Below are 20,199 nucleotides of genomic sequence, written 5' to 3' on the forward strand. Positions count from 1 at the left end.
GATTACATTCGGTAGAATCGGGACGCAGTCGTAACAGACTCGGTCGAAATTTACCTGGTGAAAGATAAAAAAAGATATGGAATTTCAGCCATAAATCTTTACTAAGTTCTCAGAGTACATTATTTGTGCTAAGACCTGGCCTTGCAGTCATAACAATTTTTACACGATTATTATACTCCTAGTACTGACATAAATCAACCAATCATAATACTGGATTTGTTGTTTCAAGCAAAGATTTTGTAATCCAAGTTAACTGAGCTAAGTTTTATGGCCATATATATGGTCATAAAACTTTCGAGCATGATAATCATATTCAGAGTCAGAAATCAACCAATCAAACTACAAGATTTATTGATTCCAGCACAAATTTTGTATGTTATATTATATAACAGTTTCAACATTACTTAAAAGTAAAAAAAATACAATTATGGATATTATATCAAATCAACAGACATTTTCTACAAAAATCCTTCAAGTTCTACACAACACCTTTTTATAACAGAACTAAATAATTTGAACCATTTTGAAAATGGATAAAAAAAACTTTTCTATAAAAAAGGTGATATTGGATACATTCTCAATATAAACTTGTTGAATTATAATGTCAGCAATAAGATTCAAGTCATAGGCAGATCCAGGGGTCCCTGAGGGTCCCAGGCCAACACTTTCGTGTGACAAAATTAGTTGAGTATATAGGGAATCACTGAAACATGACTGGAGGTCCCCCTTAGGTCAGTCAGCTGCCCCTCCCCTTATGAAAAGTTCTGGTTAAACAACATGATGTAAATTTCTAGGACAGTGCATGCTATAAGTTCAAAGAGTGATGTATATTTCATCCTATAACTGAAGGAAAGTAAAATCTGTCACCACTCTCGGAGATGTAAGTACGTTTGCCCTATAACCTAAGGCAATATGGATCAGGAATGTGTTTTCTGACATGTAATATTATAATCTGCACTTGAAACTTCCTCTTGAATCATAGTTCCCGTCATTTAACGGTCAAGGTTGTCATTTTTCATGAGTGTTGGTGTCCTAATTTTCTTCTCAGTACTGAATAGGATGTGCATAGGGGTTTGACAACTGTATGTCCTATTATCGCTAATTTGTGCATTTTCCTTTGATCTTTTTTTTTGTCATAATTTTTCATATCATGCTACTCGCTTGAGATGGAAAAATATCGAAATATAATAGCGATAAACAGATTATCATTGGTCATCTCAACTCAACTGCTTATCGGAGACAAACAAAATCATGATCTTAATATTTTCTGGACGAAAAACCAAAAAGGAATAAATAATAAAATATTGGAAGTAACAAAACCTCATAATTTTCCAAATTTTAGCATGTTTTAGACTCCATTAATTTTTTTTTATAGTCAGTTATACTATTTAATTTTAAATTCTGAACCAGTGAATGGTTTACTATTTTTTTTGTCTTAATCGGAATGATCTCCAATTATTACATTTGCCATAATTTTGATAACATTTGATTTTTCCTTGCGACATATTCATTGTTTTAATCCTATACCAATCTCTGTATGATGTTGCTTTTAAAACCACAAAAGTTCAATATTAAAAGAATGAAGGTTGTATAATCTGATTCCCCCCTCCCTAGGCTATAAATCACACTCCTCCCCCAACTTCCATTATCTGCGTTGATATCAGCTATAATGACTGATGCCTCTGTAGGTTTCTCAGTTATTGGCATAATTCTCATCAAATTAAAATGTAACAATTTAATCAAATTTCACAGTATGGTTAAAATGTCAGCTCAATATCACAGTCAAGTAGAATTGATTTATAACAAACAATATTCAATATTCTATGTGTGAAGACAACGAATCCATTGATATTTTTTAGAGAGATTTGAAATCTGTTGCTTAGACCTTTATAGTTTTTAATGTTTTTTTCTTTTACCATGAAATACATATGGAAGTCAACAATAATCATAAAATTATTAGAATCTGGAATAATTCTGAATTCTAGAAAATGGATAAAGAACACAATTGTCAACCAGAAGTTATTTAGTAATCATGGTCATATAGAAATACATGACTATATTGAATAACTTATAACTAGTACTTGCCTCAGATGGCCATATATCCTTTGCATTTCGACAATGTAGATGTAGAAATCAAAAGAGAAGATATCTACAATCTGATGAAATGTTGGTAAATGACCTTGTATTAACTATTGAAGTCTTATATAAAAAGATAAATTGGTTTATCAAATATTTTACCCTATAATGTAGGAAATAACTAAAGGAATGGCACACACACATTTTCTAGACCTGACCAAAGTACTGTAAATTTAGAAATTATTGCAATGTTTTTAAAAACATAATAGAAAGGGATATAATAGCAATTAATAAATTAAGTACTATTGTTTTTCTGTTTGTCTTTTTCATTTTTAGCCATGGCGTTGTCAGTTTGTTTTAGATTTATGAGTTTGACTGTCCCTTTGGTATCTTTCGTCCCTCTTTTAAACTCGTATTTTTAAAAAAAAATTTTTCTCAATCACAAAAAATAAACATTGCATTTTTGTCTAAGAAGACAAAATCGCAATAATAAATGCATGCAATACTTTGTGAATTTACAGTACATCCTTTAAAGGCAGCTTTATATATGACCTCAGAGTGTCATTGAACTCCAGATGTACTAATCTGATGTCATCAAACATTACAGTACATCCTTTAAAGGCAGCTTTATATACGACCTCAGAGTGTCATTGAACTCCAGATGTACTAATCTGATGTCATCAAACATTACAGTACATCCTTTAAAGGCAGCTTTATATACGACCTCAGAGTGTCATTGAACTCCAGATGTACTAATCTGATGTCATCAAACATTACAGTACATCCTTAAGGCAGCTTTATATACGACCTCAGAGTGTCATTGAACTCCAGATGTACTAATCTGATGTCATCAAACATTACAGTACATCCTTAAGGCAGCTTTATATACGACCTCAGAGTGTCATTGAACTCCAGATGTACTAATCTAATGTCATCAAACATTACAGTACATCCTTTAAGGGCAGCTTTATATACGACCTCAGAGTGTCATTGAACTCCAGATGTACTAATCTGATGTCATCAAACATTACAGTACATCCTTTAAGGGCAGCTTTATATATGACCTCAGAGTGTCATTGAACTCCAGATGTACTAATCTGATGTCATCAAACATTACAGTACATCCTTTAAGGGCAGCTTTATATACGACCTCAGAGTGTCATTGAACTCCAGATGTACTAATCTAATGTCATCAAACATTACAGTACATCCTTTAAGGGCAGCTTTATATACGACCTCAGAGTGTCATTGAACTCCAGATGTACTAATCTGATGTCATCAAACATTACAGTACATCCTTTAAGGGCAGCTTTATATACGACCTCAGAGTGTCATTGAACTCCAGATGTACTAATCTGATGTCATCAAACATTACAGTACATCCTTTAAGGGCAGCTTTATATACGACCTCAGAGTGTCATTGAACTCCAGATGTACTAATCTAATGTCATCAAACATTACAGTACATCCTTTAAGGGCAGCTTTATATACGACCTCAGAGTGTCATTGAACTCCAGATGTACTAATCTAATGTCATCAAACATTACAGTACATCCTTTAAGGGCAGCTTTATATACGACCTCAGAGTGTCATTGAACTCCAGATGTACTAATCTGATGTCATCAAACATTACAGTACATCCTTAAGGGCAGCTTTATATACGACCTCAGAGTGTCATTGAACTCCAGATGTACTAATCTAATGTCATCAAACATTACAGTACATCCTTTAAGGGCAGCTTTATATACGACCTCAGAGTGTCATTGAACTCCAGATGTACTAATCTGATGTCATCAAACATTACAGTACATCCTTTAAGGGCAGCTTTATATACGACCTCAGAGTGTCATTGAACTCCAGATGTACTAATCTGATGTCATCAAACATTACAGTACATCCTTTAAAGGCAGCTTTATATACGACCTCAGAGTGTCATTGAACTCCAGATGTACTAATCTGATGTCATCAAACATTACAGTACATCCTTAAGGCAGCTTTATATACGACCTCAGAGTGTCATTGAACTCCAGATGTACTAATCTAATGTCATCAAACATTACAGTACATCCTTTAAGGGCAGCTTTATATATGACCTCAGAGTGTCATTGAACTCCAGATGTACTAATCTGATGTCATCAAACATTACAGTACATCCTTTAAGGGCAGCTTTATATACGACCTCAGAGTGTCATTGAACTCCAGATGTACTAATCTGATGTCATCAAACATTACAGTACATCCTTTAAGGGCAGCTTTATATACGACCTCAGAGTGTCATTGAACTCCAGATGTACTAATCTAATGTCATCAAACATTACAGTACATCCTTTAAGGGCAGCTTTATATACGACCTCAGAGTGTCATTGAACTCCAGATGTACTAATCTAATGTCATCAAACATTACAGTACATCCTTTAAGGGCAGCTTTATATACGACCTCAGAGTGTCATTGAACTCCAGATGTACTAATCTGATGTCATCAAACATTACAGTACATCCTGAAGGCAGCTTTATATACGACCTCAGAGTGTCATTGAACTCCAGATGTACTAATCTGATGTCATCAAACATTACAGTACATCCTTTAAGGGCAGCTTTATATACGACCTCAGAGTGTCATTGAACTCCAGATGTACTAATCTGATGTCATCAAACATTACAGTACATCCTTAAGGCAGCTTTATATACGACCTCAGAGTGTCATTGAACTCCAGATGTACTAATCTGATGTCATCAAACATTACAGTACATCCTTTAAAGGCAGCTTTATATATGACCTCAGAGTGTCATTGAACTCCAGATGTACTAATCTGATGTCATCAAACATTACAGTACATCCTTTAAGGGCAGCTTTATATACGACCTCAGAGTGTCATTGAACTCCAGATGTACTAATCTGATGTCATCAAACATTACAGTACATCCTTTAAGGGCAGCTTTATATACGACCTCAGAGTGTCATTGAACTCCAGATGTACTAATCTGATGTCATCAAACATTACAGTACATCCTTTAAAGGCAGCTTTATATACGACCTCAGAGTGTCATTGAACTCCAGATGTACTAATCTGATGTCATCAAACATTACAGTACATCCTTTAAGGGCAGCTTTATATACGACCTCAGAGTGTCATTGAACTCCAGATGTACTAATCTGATGTCATCAAACATTACAGTACATCCTTTAAGGGCAGCTTTATATACGACCTCAGAGTGTCATTGAACTCCAGATGTACTAATCTAATGTCATCAAACATTACAGTACATCCTTTAAGGGCAGCTTTATATACGACCTCAGAGTGTCATTGAACTCCAGATGTACTAATCTGATGTCATCAAACATTACAGTACATCCTTTAAGGGCAGCTTTATATACGACCTCAGAGTGTCATTGAACTCCAGATGTACTAATCTGATGTCATCAAACATTACAGTACATCCTTTAAGGGCAGCTTTATATACGACCTCAGAGTGTCATTGAACTCCAGATGTACTAATCTGATGTCATCAAACATTACAGTACATCCTTTAAGGGCAGCTTTATATACGACCTCAGAGTGTCATTGAACTCCAGATGTACTAATCTGATGTCATCAAACATTACAGTACATCCTTTAAGGGCAGCTTTATATACGACCTCAGAGTGTCATTGAACTCCAGATGTACTAATCTGATGTCATCAAACATTACAGTACATCCTTTAAGGGCAGCTTTATATACGACCTCAGAGTGTCATTGAACTCCAGATGTACTAATCTGATGTCATCAAACATTACAGTACATCCTTTAAGGGCAGCTTTATATACGACCTCAGAGTGTCATTGAACTCCAGATGTACTAATCTGATGTCATCAAACATTACAGTACATCCTTTAAGGGCAGCTTTATATACGACCTCAGAGTGTCATTGAACTCCAGATGTACTAATCTGATGTCATCAAACATTACAGTACATCCTTTAAGGGCAGCTTTATATACGACCTCAGAGTGTCATTGAACTCCAGATGTACTAATCTGATGTCATCAAACATTACAGTACATCCTTTAAGGGCAGCTTTATATACGACCTCAGAGTGTCATTGAACTCCAGATGTACTAATCTGATGTCATCAAACATTACAGTACATCCTTTAAGGGCAGCTTTATATACGACCTCAGAGTGTCATTGAACTCCAGATGTACTAATCTAATGTCATCAAACATTACAGTACATCCTTTAAGGGCAGCTTTATATACGACCTCAGAGTGTCATTGAACTCCAGATGTACTAATCTGATGTCATCAAACATTACAGTACATCCTTAAGGCAGCTTTATATACGACCTCAGAGTGTCATTGAACTCCAGATGTACTAATCTGATGTCATCAAACATTACAGTACATCCTTTAAGGGCAGCTTTATATACGACCTCAGAGTGTCATTGAACTCCAGATGTACTAATCTGATGTCATCAAACATTACAGTACATCCTTTAAGGGCAGCTTTATATACGACCTCAGAGTGTCATTGAACTCCAGATGTACTAATCTGATGTCATCAAACATTACAGTACATCCTTTAAAGGCAGCTTTATATACGACCTCAGAGTGTCATTGAACTCCAGATGTACTAATCTGATGTCATCAAACATTACAGTACATCCTTTAAAGGCAGCTTTATATACGACCTCAGAGTGTCATTGAACTCCAGATGTACTAATCTGATGTCATCAAACATTACAGTACATCCTTTAAGGGCAGCTTTATATACGACCTCAGAGTGTCATTGAACTCCAGATGTACTAATCTGATGTCATCAAACATTACAGTACATCCTTAAAGGGCAGCTTTATATACGACCTCAGAGTGTCATTGAACTCCAGATGTACTAATCTGATGTCATCAAACATTACAGTACATCCTTTAAGGGCAGCTTTATATACGACCTCAGAGTGTCATTGAACTCCAGATGTACTAATCTAATGTCATCAAACATTACAGTACATCCTTTAAGGGCAGCTTTATATACGACCTCAGAGTGTCATTGAACTCCAGATGTACTAATCTGATGTCATCAAACATTACAGTACATCCTTTAAGGGCAGCTTTATATACGACCTCAGAGTGTCATTGAACTCCAGATGTACTAATCTGATGTCATCAAACATTACAGTACATCCTTTAAGGGCAGCTTTATATACGACCTCAGAGTGTCATTGAACTCCAGATGTACTAATCTGATGTCATCAAACATTACAGTACATCCTTTAAGGGCAGCTTTATATACGACCTCAGAGTGTCATTGAACTCCAGATGTACTAATCTGATGTCATCAAACATTACAGTACATCCTTTAAGGGCAGCTTTATATACGACCTCAGAGTGTCATTGAACTCCAGATGTACTAATCTGATGTCATCAAACATTACAGTACATCCTTTAAGGGCAGCTTTATATACGACCTCAGAGTGTCATTGAACTCCAGATGTACTAATCTGATGTCATCAAACATTACAGTACATCCTTTAAGGGCAGCTTTATATACGACCTCAGAGTGTCATTGAACTCCAGATGTACTAATCTGATGTCATCAAACATTACAGTACATCCTTTAAGGGCAGCTTTATATACGACCTCAGAGTGTCATTGAACTCCAGATGTACTAATCTGATGTCATCAAACATTACAGTACATCCTTTAAGGGCAGCTTTATATACGACCTCAGAGTGTCATTGAACTCCAGATGTACTAATCTAATGTCATCAAACATTACAGTACATCCTTTAAGGGCAGCTTTATATACGACCTCAGAGTGTCATTGAACTCCAGATGTACTAATCTGATGTCATCAAACATTACAGTACATCCTTTAAGGGCAGCTTTATATACGACCTCAGAGTGTCATTGAACTCCAGATGTACTAATCTGATGTCATCAAACATTACAGTACATCCTTTAAGGGCAGCTTTATATACGACCTCAGAGTGTCATTGAACTCCAGATGTACTAATCTAATGTCATCAAACATTACAGTACATCCTTTAAGGGCAGCTTTATATACGACCTCAGAGTGTCATTGAACTCCAGATGTACTAATCTGATGTCATCAAACATTACAGTACATCCTTAAGGCAGCTTTATATACGACCTCAGAGTGTCATTGAACTCCAGATGTACTAATCTGATGTCATCAAACATTACAGTACATCCTTTAAAGGCAGCTTTATATACGACCTCAGAGTGTCATTGAACTCCAGATGTACTAATCTGATGTCATCAAACATTACAGTACATCCTTTAAGGGCAGCTTTATATACGACCTCAGAGTGTCATTGAACTCCAGATGTACTAATCTGATGTCATCAAACATTACAGTACATCCTTTAAAGGCAGCTTTATATACGACCTCAGAGTGTCATTGAACTCCAGATGTACTAATCTGATGTCATCAAACATTACAGTACATCCTTTAAAGGCAGCTTTATATACGACCTCAGAGTGTCATTGAACTCCAGATGTACTAATCTGATGTCATCAAACATTACAGTACATCCTTTAAGGGCAGCTTTATATACGACCTCAGAGTGTCATTGAACTCCAGATGTACTAATCTGATGTCATCAAACATTACAGTACATCCTTAAAGGGCAGCTTTATATACGACCTCAGAGTGTCATTGAACTCCAGATGTACTAATCTGATGTCATCAAACATTACAGTACATCCTTTAAGGGCAGCTTTATATACGACCTCAGAGTGTCATTGAACTCCAGATGTACTAATCTAATGTCATCAAACATTACAGTACATCCTTTAAGGGCAGCTTTATATACGACCTCAGAGTGTCATTGAACTCCAGATGTACTAATCTGATGTCATCAAACATTACAGTACATCCTGAAGGCAGCTTTATATACGACCTCAGAGTGTCATTGAACTCCAGATGTACTAATCTGATGTCATCAAACATTACAGTACATCCTTTAAGGGCAGCTTTATATACGACCTCAGAGTGTCATTGAACTCCAGATGTACTAATCTGATGTCATCAAACATTACAGTACATCCTTTAAGGGCAGCTTTATATACGACCTCAGAGTGTCATTGAACTCCAGATGTACTAATCTGATGTCATCAAACATTACAGTACATCCTTTAAAGGCAGCTTTATATACGACCTCAGAGTGTCATTGAACTCCAGATGTACTAATCTGATGTCATCAAACATTACAGTACATCCTTTAAGGGCAGCTTTATATACGACCTCAGAGTGTCATTGAACTCCAGATGTACTAATCTGATGTCATCAAACATTACAGTACATCCTTTAAGGGCAGCTTTATATACGACCTCAGAGTGTCATTGAACTCCAGATGTACTAATCTGATGTCATCAAACATTACAGTACATCCTTTAAGGGCAGCTTTATATACGACCTCAGAGTGTCATTGAACTCCAGATGTACTAATCTGATGTCATCAAACATTACAGTACATCCTTTAAAGGCAGCTTTATATACGACCTCAGAGTGTCATTGAACTCCAGATGTACTAATCTAATGTCATCAAACATTACAGTACATCCTTTAAGGGCAGCTTTATATACGACCTCAGAGTGTCATTGAACTCCAGATGTACTAATCTGATGTCATCAAACATTACAGTACATCCTTTAAGGGCAGCTTTATATACGACCTCAGAGTGTCATTGAACTCCAGATGTACTAATCTAATGTCATCAAACATTACAGTACATCCTTTAAGGGCAGCTTTATATACGACCTCAGAGTGTCATTGAACTCCAGATGTACTAATCTGATGTCATCAAACATTACAGTACATCCTTTAAGGGCAGCTTTATATACGACCTCAGAGTGTCATTGAACTCCAGATGTACTAATCTGATGTCATCAAACATTACAGTACATCCTTTAAGGGCAGCTTTATATATGACCTCAGAGTGTCATTGAACTCCAGATGTACTAATCTGATGTCATCAAACATTACAGTACATCCTTTAAGGGCAGCTTTATATACGACCTCAGAGTGTCATTGAACTCCAGATGTACTAATCTAATGTCATCAAACATTACAGTACATCCTTTAAGAGCAGCTTTATATACGACCTCAGAGTGTCATTGAACTCCAGATGTACTAATCTGATGTCATCAAACATTACAGTACATCCTTTAAAGGCAGCTTTATATACGACCTCAGAGTGTCATTGAACTCCAGATGTACTAATCTGATGTCATCAAACATTACAGTACATCCTTTAAGGGCAGCTTTATATACGACCTCAGAGTGTCATTGAACTCCAGATGTACTAATCTGATGTCATCAAACATTACAGTACATCCTTAAAGGGCAGCTTTATATACGACCTCAGAGTGTCATTGAACTCCAGATGTACTAATCTGATGTCATCAAACATTACAGTACATCCTTTAAGGGCAGCTTTATATACGACCTCAGAGTGTCATTGAACTCCAGATGTACTAATCTAATGTCATCAAACATTACAGTACATCCTTTAAGGGCAGCTTTATATACGACCTCAGAGTGTCATTGAACTCCAGATGTACTAATCTGATGTCATCAAACATTACAGTACATCCTGAAGGCAGCTTTATATACGACCTCAGAGTGTCATTGAACTCCAGATGTACTAATCTGATGTCATCAAACATTACAGTACATCCTTTAAGGGCAGCTTTATATACGACCTCAGAGTGTCATTGAACTCCAGATGTACTAATCTGATGTCATCAAACATTACAGTACATCCTTTAAGGGCAGCTTTATATACGACCTCAGAGTGTCATTGAACTCCAGATGTACTAATCTGATGTCATCAAACATTACAGTACATCCTTTAAAGGCAGCTTTATATACGACCTCAGAGTGTCATTGAACTCCAGATGTACTAATCTGATGTCATCAAACATTACAGTACATCCTTTAAGGGCAGCTTTATATACGACCTCAGAGTGTCATTGAACTCCAGATGTACTAATCTGATGTCATCAAACATTACAGTACATCCTTTAAGGGCAGCTTTATATACGACCTCAGAGTGTCATTGAACTCCAGATGTACTAATCTGATGTCATCAAACATTACAGTACATCCTTTAAGGGCAGCTTTATATACGACCTCAGAGTGTCATTGAACTCCAGATGTACTAATCTGATGTCATCAAACATTACAGTACATCCTTTAAAGGCAGCTTTATATACGACCTCAGAGTGTCATTGAACTCCAGATGTACTAATCTAATGTCATCAAACATTACAGTACATCCTTTAAGGGCAGCTTTATATACGACCTCAGAGTGTCATTGAACTCCAGATGTACTAATCTGATGTCATCAAACATTACAGTACATCCTTTAAGGGCAGCTTTATATACGACCTCAGAGTGTCATTGAACTCCAGATGTACTAATCTAATGTCATCAAACATTACAGTACATCCTTTAAGGGCAGCTTTATATACGACCTCAGAGTGTCATTGAACTCCAGATGTACTAATCTGATGTCATCAAACATTACAGTACATCCTTTAAGGGCAGCTTTATATACGACCTCAGAGTGTCATTGAACTCCAGATGTACTAATCTGATGTCATCAAACATTACAGTACATCCTTTAAGGGCAGCTTTATATATGACCTCAGAGTGTCATTGAACTCCAGATGTACTAATCTGATGTCATCAAACATTACAGTACATCCTTTAAGGGCAGCTTTATATACGACCTCAGAGTGTCATTGAACTCCAGATGTACTAATCTAATGTCATCAAACATTACAGTACATCCTTTAAGAGCAGCTTTATATACGACCTCAGAGTGTCATTGAACTCCAGATGTACTAATCTGATGTCATCAAACATTACAGTACATCCTGAAGGCAGCTTTATATACGACCTCAGAGTGTCATTGAACTCCAGATGTACTAATCTGATGTCATCAAACATTACAGTACATCCTTTAAGGGCAGCTTTATATACGACCTCAGAGTGTCATTGAACTCCAGATGTACTAATCTGATGTCATCAAACATTACAGTACATCCTTTAAGGGCAGCTTTATATACGACCTCAGAGTGTCATTGAACTCCAGATGTACTAATCTAATGTCATCAAACATTACAGTACATCCTTTAAGGGCAGCTTTATATACGACCTCAGAGTGTCATTGAACTCCAGATGTACTAATCTAATGTCATCAAACATTACAGTACATCCTTTAAGGGCAGCTTTATATACGACCTCAGAGTGTCATTGAACTCCAGATGTACTAATCTAATGTCATCAAACATTACAGTACATCCTTTAAGGGCAGCTTTATATACGACCTCAGAGTGTCATTGAACTCCAGATGTACTAATCTAATGTCATCAAACATTACAGTACATCCTTTAAGGGCAGCTTTATATACGACCTCAGAGTGTCATTGAACTCCAGATGTACTAATCTAATGTCATCAAACATTACAGTACATCCTTTAAGGGCAGCTTTATATACGACCTCAGAGTGTCATTGAACTCCAGATGTACTAATCTGATGTCATCAAACATTACAGTACATCCTTTAAGGGCAGCTTTATATACGACCTCAGAGTGTCATTGAACTCCAGATGTACTAATCTGATGTCATCAAACATTACAGTACATCCTTTAAGGGCAGCTTTATATACGACCTCAGAGTGTCATTGAACTCCAGATGTACTAATCTAATGTCATCAAACATTACAGTACATCCTTTAAGGGCAGCTTTATATACGACCTCAGAGTGTCATTGAACTCCAGATGTACTAATCTAATGTCATCAAACATTACAGTACATCCTTTAAGGGCAGCTTTATATACGACCTCAGAGTGTCATTGAACTCCAGATGTACTAATCTAATGTCATCAAACATTACAGTCAAATTAATTTCCTACAAATGAAATATTAACGCAAGCACTGATTAATCAAAATAATAAAGCTTTTGCAGAAAAAGGAAATGAAATATTATTGTAATTTATGGTACAGTACATGACCTTTAATGACCTTTCATGGGATAAAGAATATATCACTCCTTTCATCATAAGGATTATTCCTAGAAATTGCTAGAGCTATGTTCAGAGTCAGATTTAAGTAATGCAGAAAAAGGGGGGGGTTCAACAATTATTCCTAGATATTCCTGGAGCACTTAGATAAGGGTCAGATTTAGGTAGGGCAGACTGGGACCAGTGGCGGATCCAAGGGTGGGCTTCTGGATGGGCAGATTTAGGTAGGGTAGAAGGGGGGACACCCATTATCATCACAATTATTCCTAGATATTCCTGGAGCACTGTGATCAGAGGCATATTCAGGTAGGGCAGAGGGTCCGGTGGTAGATCCAGGTGTGGGCTTCTGGATGGACCCCCCCTTTTTTGAATATCAATGCATTTGAATGGCAACATATGGTTAGGATACCCCTTTATCCGGGGTTGGGAACCTAGGCCAAACCCCAATTATTGAGCTAATATAATAAATAGTACAATTCTACAACATTTAGAGTTACCCTTCTCCCCTGAGCCTATAAATAAATGCACCTTTTTTTTTAAATTTAAATCTCATTTACATATAAACTGGTACAATTACTTAATACTATTTCCCAGTTAAAATCAATATGATATCAATCTCATATTTATTTATGGTTTTGATGTAAAAAATAATCAATTGGCTTATATGTTTTTTAATTCAACTCTGCTGTTCTATTCTATTTCAACATCAATTTTAATGTCATACGTTTTATCAGATACTGAAAAATTTCTTCATCACAGAAGTTAAGTCATTGTATCATCTCTGACCTTATTTTCTGTACAATTTTCTGAGATAAATCTGATTCAATCTGTTTAAAGACAGAACTAATAAGTTTTAGACCTACACCATTGACATTGACAATTTATTTTAAGTCGGGTTACATGAAATACTACAAACATAAGCTCTGTAGAGCTTTTTTACCAAGTCAAAAGTAAAGTCTGGTAATGGAGATTGATAAAGAAACACATAATCTACCTTTATAATCAATCACATAGAATGCCAAGGAGAGGGTTATTCTTGTTTATTATTGGAAAAATCAACCTTCCAAGAATTATAACAAAATAACAAACTCAAAGGGAGATAATTACACATCTTACTCACAAGGGGAGATAATTATAACAAAATAACAAACTCAAAGGGAGATAATTATACATCTTGCTCACGATTCATTCTCAGTTTAATGGGTGACTATTTGGCTAGGATAGAGTACAGTCTTACATTGATTTTAAGAAAGTTTCTTCTATTTTAATCATTTCTTATGAATGAAGGTATCCACATAAAAAAAATATGCATTTGATCTTACATTTAATTTAATTTAAACATATTTATTTATAGTGGATTGGGAAACAAGTTTTGCAACTTATATTAATCCCTTTCCACTTTGCGGGTGCGAGTGCTGCCTTGTAGCGGCTTTAATTACATGATGGCCTTTTCTTCTTTAATATTTTGTACATAAATTAGGCCGTTTTAACTTTTCGCATTTGAATTCTTTTACATTTGTAATTTCCAGGTACATGTATTTTATAGCTGACTTTGCTGTTGAAGGCCATACAGTTACGTTGTTAATTTCTATGTCATATTCAATGTGGAGAGTTGTCTCATTGGCAATCATACCTCATCTACTTTTTTTATATGTATCTGCTTTCCTCATTGTTCAAGGTTGTTCAGTGACTTTGTTGTTAATTTTTGTGTTATTTAGTCTATTGTGGAGAATTGTGTCATTGGCAATCATATCACATCTTCTTTTTATATTGACACTCAGAAATGTTTGAGTACTGTATGGTTCCTAAAATAACTGTAAAGTCAAATATTTAACTAATAAATAAAAATAAACCAAGTGTCCATAAAAAAAATATAAAATGCTAAGTACAACATTAAGCAATTTCTGAACTTTAACCACATGACAACATTCTAAAAATTTCAAACAATTATAATTAAATAAGCATCTGAAATTGTACCATAAAAATCATTTAACGAAAAACAAAGTAGAAAATGGTTTGAAAGCTTTTAGTGTCAATTTGTATTAGAACGTGGTAACAGAAATTCAATATGTCTCGGTTCTATAAGAATTAACGGGAAAGTGACGGACATAACAAAGTTATCGATGATCGATAGAGGAAAAGACGTGTCGTCAAAAAGGTCAGTTTTCTAAAAATACTAAAATGTCACAAAGTGATTATTCAATACTTCGATCTTTCTTAATCAGTTCAGTATCTGATACTTATTCACAACAATTAACTCAGATATAAAGAAAAAGTCAAAGATTTAATTAACAAAACAAGAATGTATCCATAGTACACGGATGCCCCACTAGCACTATCATCATAAGGGTGGGGTTGGCTTGACGCAGTCCCAAAAGCCCCCCTCGCCCCCGAAAAAAACCACCCCAAAAACAAACAATTATCTGCAGGCTTCTTGTTAGATAAATGTAATGATTATAGTATTCAAACAGTTGTCATGGTTATAGTACTAATAAACGAAAGATTTTAGTACGACCTTGAAGTGATTTAATATAATAAATTAGATATTGATTGTCTAAAATCCCTCAATGCTCTAATATTAAACTACAGATATTCAAAACCTATATAACTCCTCTAATTAACTGACCCTCTAACCCTCCCATCACCTGACCTTTAACCTTCACATCACATGATCTTTAAGTTCAATGCCATAACTTACTATCTATCTCTTACCTTTCTTTTTTACTTCTTGAAAACATTTTCATAACACAGACTTTATCACATCCCTAATGTGTTTTATTCCAGTTTGTCAATTTAATGATTGGAAGAATTTCATCTTCACTGTAGAGTTATCCGATTCAATTAATTGCGATAATGTCTTCTGCAGGATTCCACATTTTTTGTTATCGTTACAAGATTACAATATATCATTGATATTGGTTTTTTACCTAACTTAGATGTCAGCTTTGATGAATACACAGATTTTAAATGAAATGAAGTCTAACAAGGAAATTCTATATTAAATGTTCTGGTCATTTTTAGCCATTTAACTTTGTTGTGTACTCTTATCTACCATCATCTTACTGTGTTAATCTAAAACTCAAACAGGACCTGTCTTCTGGGATCTTATTTTTCGGTTTAAGTCAAGGATTTGTTGTGTAAATTCATCTTCAATAACCACATATGTATATATATATACATAAGCATTAAGATTGCAAATCATTCTTTTTGTTTTTCTTGCCATGACATAAAACATGAAATGCCATAACAATCATGATCGCAGCAAATGTCCTTAATTCACTATCCAATTATCACTGATTATAATATGTTTACACCTACACATAGTATTAACAGGTTCAGTATTTAAACATTGAATTACTGCATGTTATCCACAAATATTCATCACACTTTTTACACTTAATTATGTTAAACCAACTAATTGAATAGCTTAGATCCTTTTTTTTTTTAACTGTTTATGATCCCCAATTAACACTACATCTCCCATTAAATGTATCAGCTTTCCAAATGACACACTACCATATTATACCCATAATATACTGTCAAACTTGTATTTCAGCAGCAGCATCATTTAAATTACAACAAAACAGACAACGTAAGATAGCTGATTGATTTTGTCAGAATATGAAATATATCCTGGTAAAATCAGCGGATCTAAACATAAAGAGTAAGTCCCAGCTGTTGATGTTGTGTCACATAGTTTTACACAGTACTGTGTTTAGTATATTAATTGTAGCCTTGGATAGTGTACTGCGTGTTTAGTATATTAATTGTAGCCTCCAAACATGTACTGCGATACGATTCCAGTCATTACTCACAATTTCCCATGCTCAATAGCCGTCTTCAGACGGGTTATTATACCGTTATTCAAAGGGTCAATACATTCACAGAAATTGCTTGTCAATTTTTCTTGAAACCATTGATTTGGTTCCCTTAGAAATATCGTGTATTACATTTAATTTAGCAGAATTTGTCAAGGAATCTGAGAGAATGAAATCAAAAGCTTGAGAGCGAACAACAATACAATAATCATACAGAATTATCCAGTCTAACAATCCCTACTAATAAACCTTGTATCATAGCAGTCTGAAATAATACAGAATTATCCAGTCTAACAATCCCTACTAATAAACCTTGTATCATAGCAGTCTGAAATAAGCTACTTTGTAAATCTCCTTTCCTAACGACCAGGTTATGTGGAATCAGTGACAATCAAAGACAAGTCATTCATACACACACGTCAAAACAAGAAAGTATTGTGATTTAACACACGTCAAACAAGAAAGTATTGTGATTTAACACACGTCAAACAAGAAAGTATTGTGATTTATTTTCTAGGAAATTTAAAGAAAGAGAATGTCTAGTTGAAGGAATGATAACCAGAACTGACCACTTGACCACTTAAAAGTCAAGGTTATTATAATTTAAGATAATTCACCATGATAATGGCTTATGTAAAATGAAATTTTTCTAATAATTTTACTTCATAGAGGTGGGGGTTTGAGAGATTAAGGGGTTCATCATTATATAGGTTTTTTTTGTGAACAAATTGTAATTTGAATAAACACCTTTAATATTTCTACAAAATGTATTCAGCTTCAATCTATATCTTCATATTGCAAATGTAGAAATTAAAAGGTTATACTGCCATACAATTTCAAACCAACTATAATTAATAGAAGAAACAAATAACCTTTGGATGATCTTGGATTATTTGTAGTAAAATCACATTTAAGCCTACATTTAATGAATAGTTCAAGAAAAAAGTTATTTTTCAAGTCCATTTTCTAATCCAATTTTAAGTCTTTCACTCATGCACTCATAAAATCACACTACTGTAAGTTAAATGTCTACAAACCTTGCAACATAACATTATAAACTTGATTGGGAGTTATATTGACTTAATAGATGGACCTTCCTTCTAAACATTTCTGGTCTATCATCTTAAATTAACTCAGACATTTTTAATATTTCCATGCCACCTGACACCCCTTGTTGGTTTTAGATTTCGAGGAATTGGTTGAATTTGTCAAAAAACACTAAAAAAAATACATTTTGAAATCTTATAAAAAAGTTAATTAGTTGTAATACATATGACAGTAATCTAAATATTTATGGTCAGGCTATGTTCTTACTTAGTCTTCTGTCTCTATTTGTTAGTTAGACGTCAACAAATAAAGACCAAACAATCTGCTTCACTGAAAAAGGAGTGTAGGATTTTTAACATATAACTAACTAATAAAAATAGAAACAAGAACTTACTTGTAACTTCTTAAACTCAGAGCAGTGTCACATCTGAAAAAGAAATCAAAATATAGATAACTTCCTCAGTGATTTACAGAAATATTCAAATTCAGCTTATGAGTTCAAACCAGCTGCAATAGAAGATGAAATTTGCAAGATTTTCTTATTATTAGGAAGCAATTAAACGAAGTTCTTTGTTTATAGTAGGAGCTCATCAAATAGGTGAAAAAAGACTAAGGGACCAGTTGAATATGCAGTGCAATTCTTATGTAAAGTATATAGACAGGAAAACATACTATTTTAAATATAATGATAATATTCAATCAAGTTTATTTTCATGAATTTTACAAACAATACTCAGATTTATTTTGTTATTATTTGCTATATTTATCAAATAGGAAATCTCAACTCAATAAATAACACAATGTAATATGTGTTTAACTGTGATTATATTGTTTCACAAGTGGTATAATTTCCTGGCTGAGTAAACTAGTATTTATCCACTTATAAAAACCTACAACTGTAAAAGATGACATATTTATGCTATGGGAGTCTACCATTGTCATTGAGACACACAGTGACTAAATTTCAAAGCATAATAGATTAACCCATCAATGTTAAAGTAAGTTCCACTATAATACACACAGATTTGATTTTTCAGTCATCTCTTGAAAACAATTTTGAACTTTTGAAGATGATTGGGCTGGCATGTCCAGACAGAGGTGCTGAAACCTTTTACATGCGTAAGAGTCAAAATTATGTCCCGTAGTCTCAATATCAACTTCAAGTGAACTGAGAGAATGACACAAACTAGAGACTTGTCACAGATTTGACTCTTAAATATTATAAAATACAACAAAACATACTGAATATCTCTAAAACTCTTTATTTTGATATCCTTTCAGAAGAAATATTTTTATTCAAAGAATCAATGAGTTTACCTTGTTCATATCTATATTCACAGGCTTTATAAACATCATTACCATTAAAATATTGCCATGTGATATCCTATTACTTTAAAGGAACTCTTTTGTGAGTAAAAAAAGACCCCAGGAATTAAGGTTTGACAGTCAATCAATGACAGATAAGGAAGCACTCTCCAGGAATAAAAAAAGCCCTTAGCATATTTCAACAGTCTTATCAGATACAGACAAGGGTGTATTTTTCATGAGTCAAAGGACCCCCAGCATTGGTCTGTCAGTCTATCAATTAAATACAATTCTTAGGAACACTTTCCAATGAGCCTAAAGATCCCTGAGCATGGATTTATCAATTAAAAATAATGGAAATCTTTCCATGAGCCAAAAGCCACAAGCATGGGTCTATCTATTAAAGCCAAGGAAAACATTTCCATGAGCCAAAGCCCCCTAGCATAATGGTCTATTAATTAAGGACAAGGATGCACTTTCTGTGAGTCACAATGTGACCCCCAGCTTCTGTCTGTCAGTCATTCAATTAAGGATAAATTGGGTTCTTTTCTACAGAACAAATATCCAGGAGTCCAGTTACTGTATATCGATCTAGACATTTTCTATGGTCATAAACTGTGATGTAAAGACGACATTCCAAGAAAGATCACTTAAAAGTCAGTATAATCTAGGTAAGGATCAATTTGACAAGAAGTGCTACTGATTTTAAGATATAATTGACAATTCTATTTAACCTATCACTGGTATATAAAGAGCTTATAATAAAGACAAATGACCTTGACACTTACTACTCAGGAAGTTATATAATCAGGATCTCAAGGTCAAGGTCATATTGGATTGATTTAATAAAATATTTACTTTGAATTATTGACAAAAATAATAAAATATAAAATGTTAAAAAATTTGAACCATACAATTTACA

General features: G+C 34.6%; 1 protein-coding gene across 10 annotated transcripts in view; it reads right to left on the reverse strand.

The window, feature by feature from the left end:
- LOC143056552 (rap1 GTPase-activating protein 1-like) overlaps positions 1 to 20,199 on the reverse strand; it is a 174,056-nt gene that overhangs the window by 47,778 nt on the left and 106,079 nt on the right. For 8 of the 10 annotated variants that reach the window (XM_076229645.1, XM_076229650.1, XM_076229648.1 and 5 more), the window contains one exon: positions 18,367 to 18,399. The exons of 1 other annotated variant lie outside the window; for it this stretch is intronic. In XM_076229645.1, the coding sequence (XP_076085760.1) occupies positions 18,367 to 18,399 (33 nt within the window). Of the gene's footprint in view, positions 1 to 15,819; positions 15,950 to 18,366; positions 18,400 to 20,199 lie in introns of those variants that run through there. One more of the 10 variants, XM_076229655.1, reaches the window with a different exon arrangement.

Source organism: Mytilus galloprovincialis, chromosome 13, assembly GCF_965363235.1.
Source record: "Mytilus galloprovincialis chromosome 13, xbMytGall1.hap1.1, whole genome shotgun sequence".
NCBI lineage: Eukaryota > Metazoa > Mollusca > Bivalvia > Mytilida > Mytilidae > Mytilus > Mytilus galloprovincialis.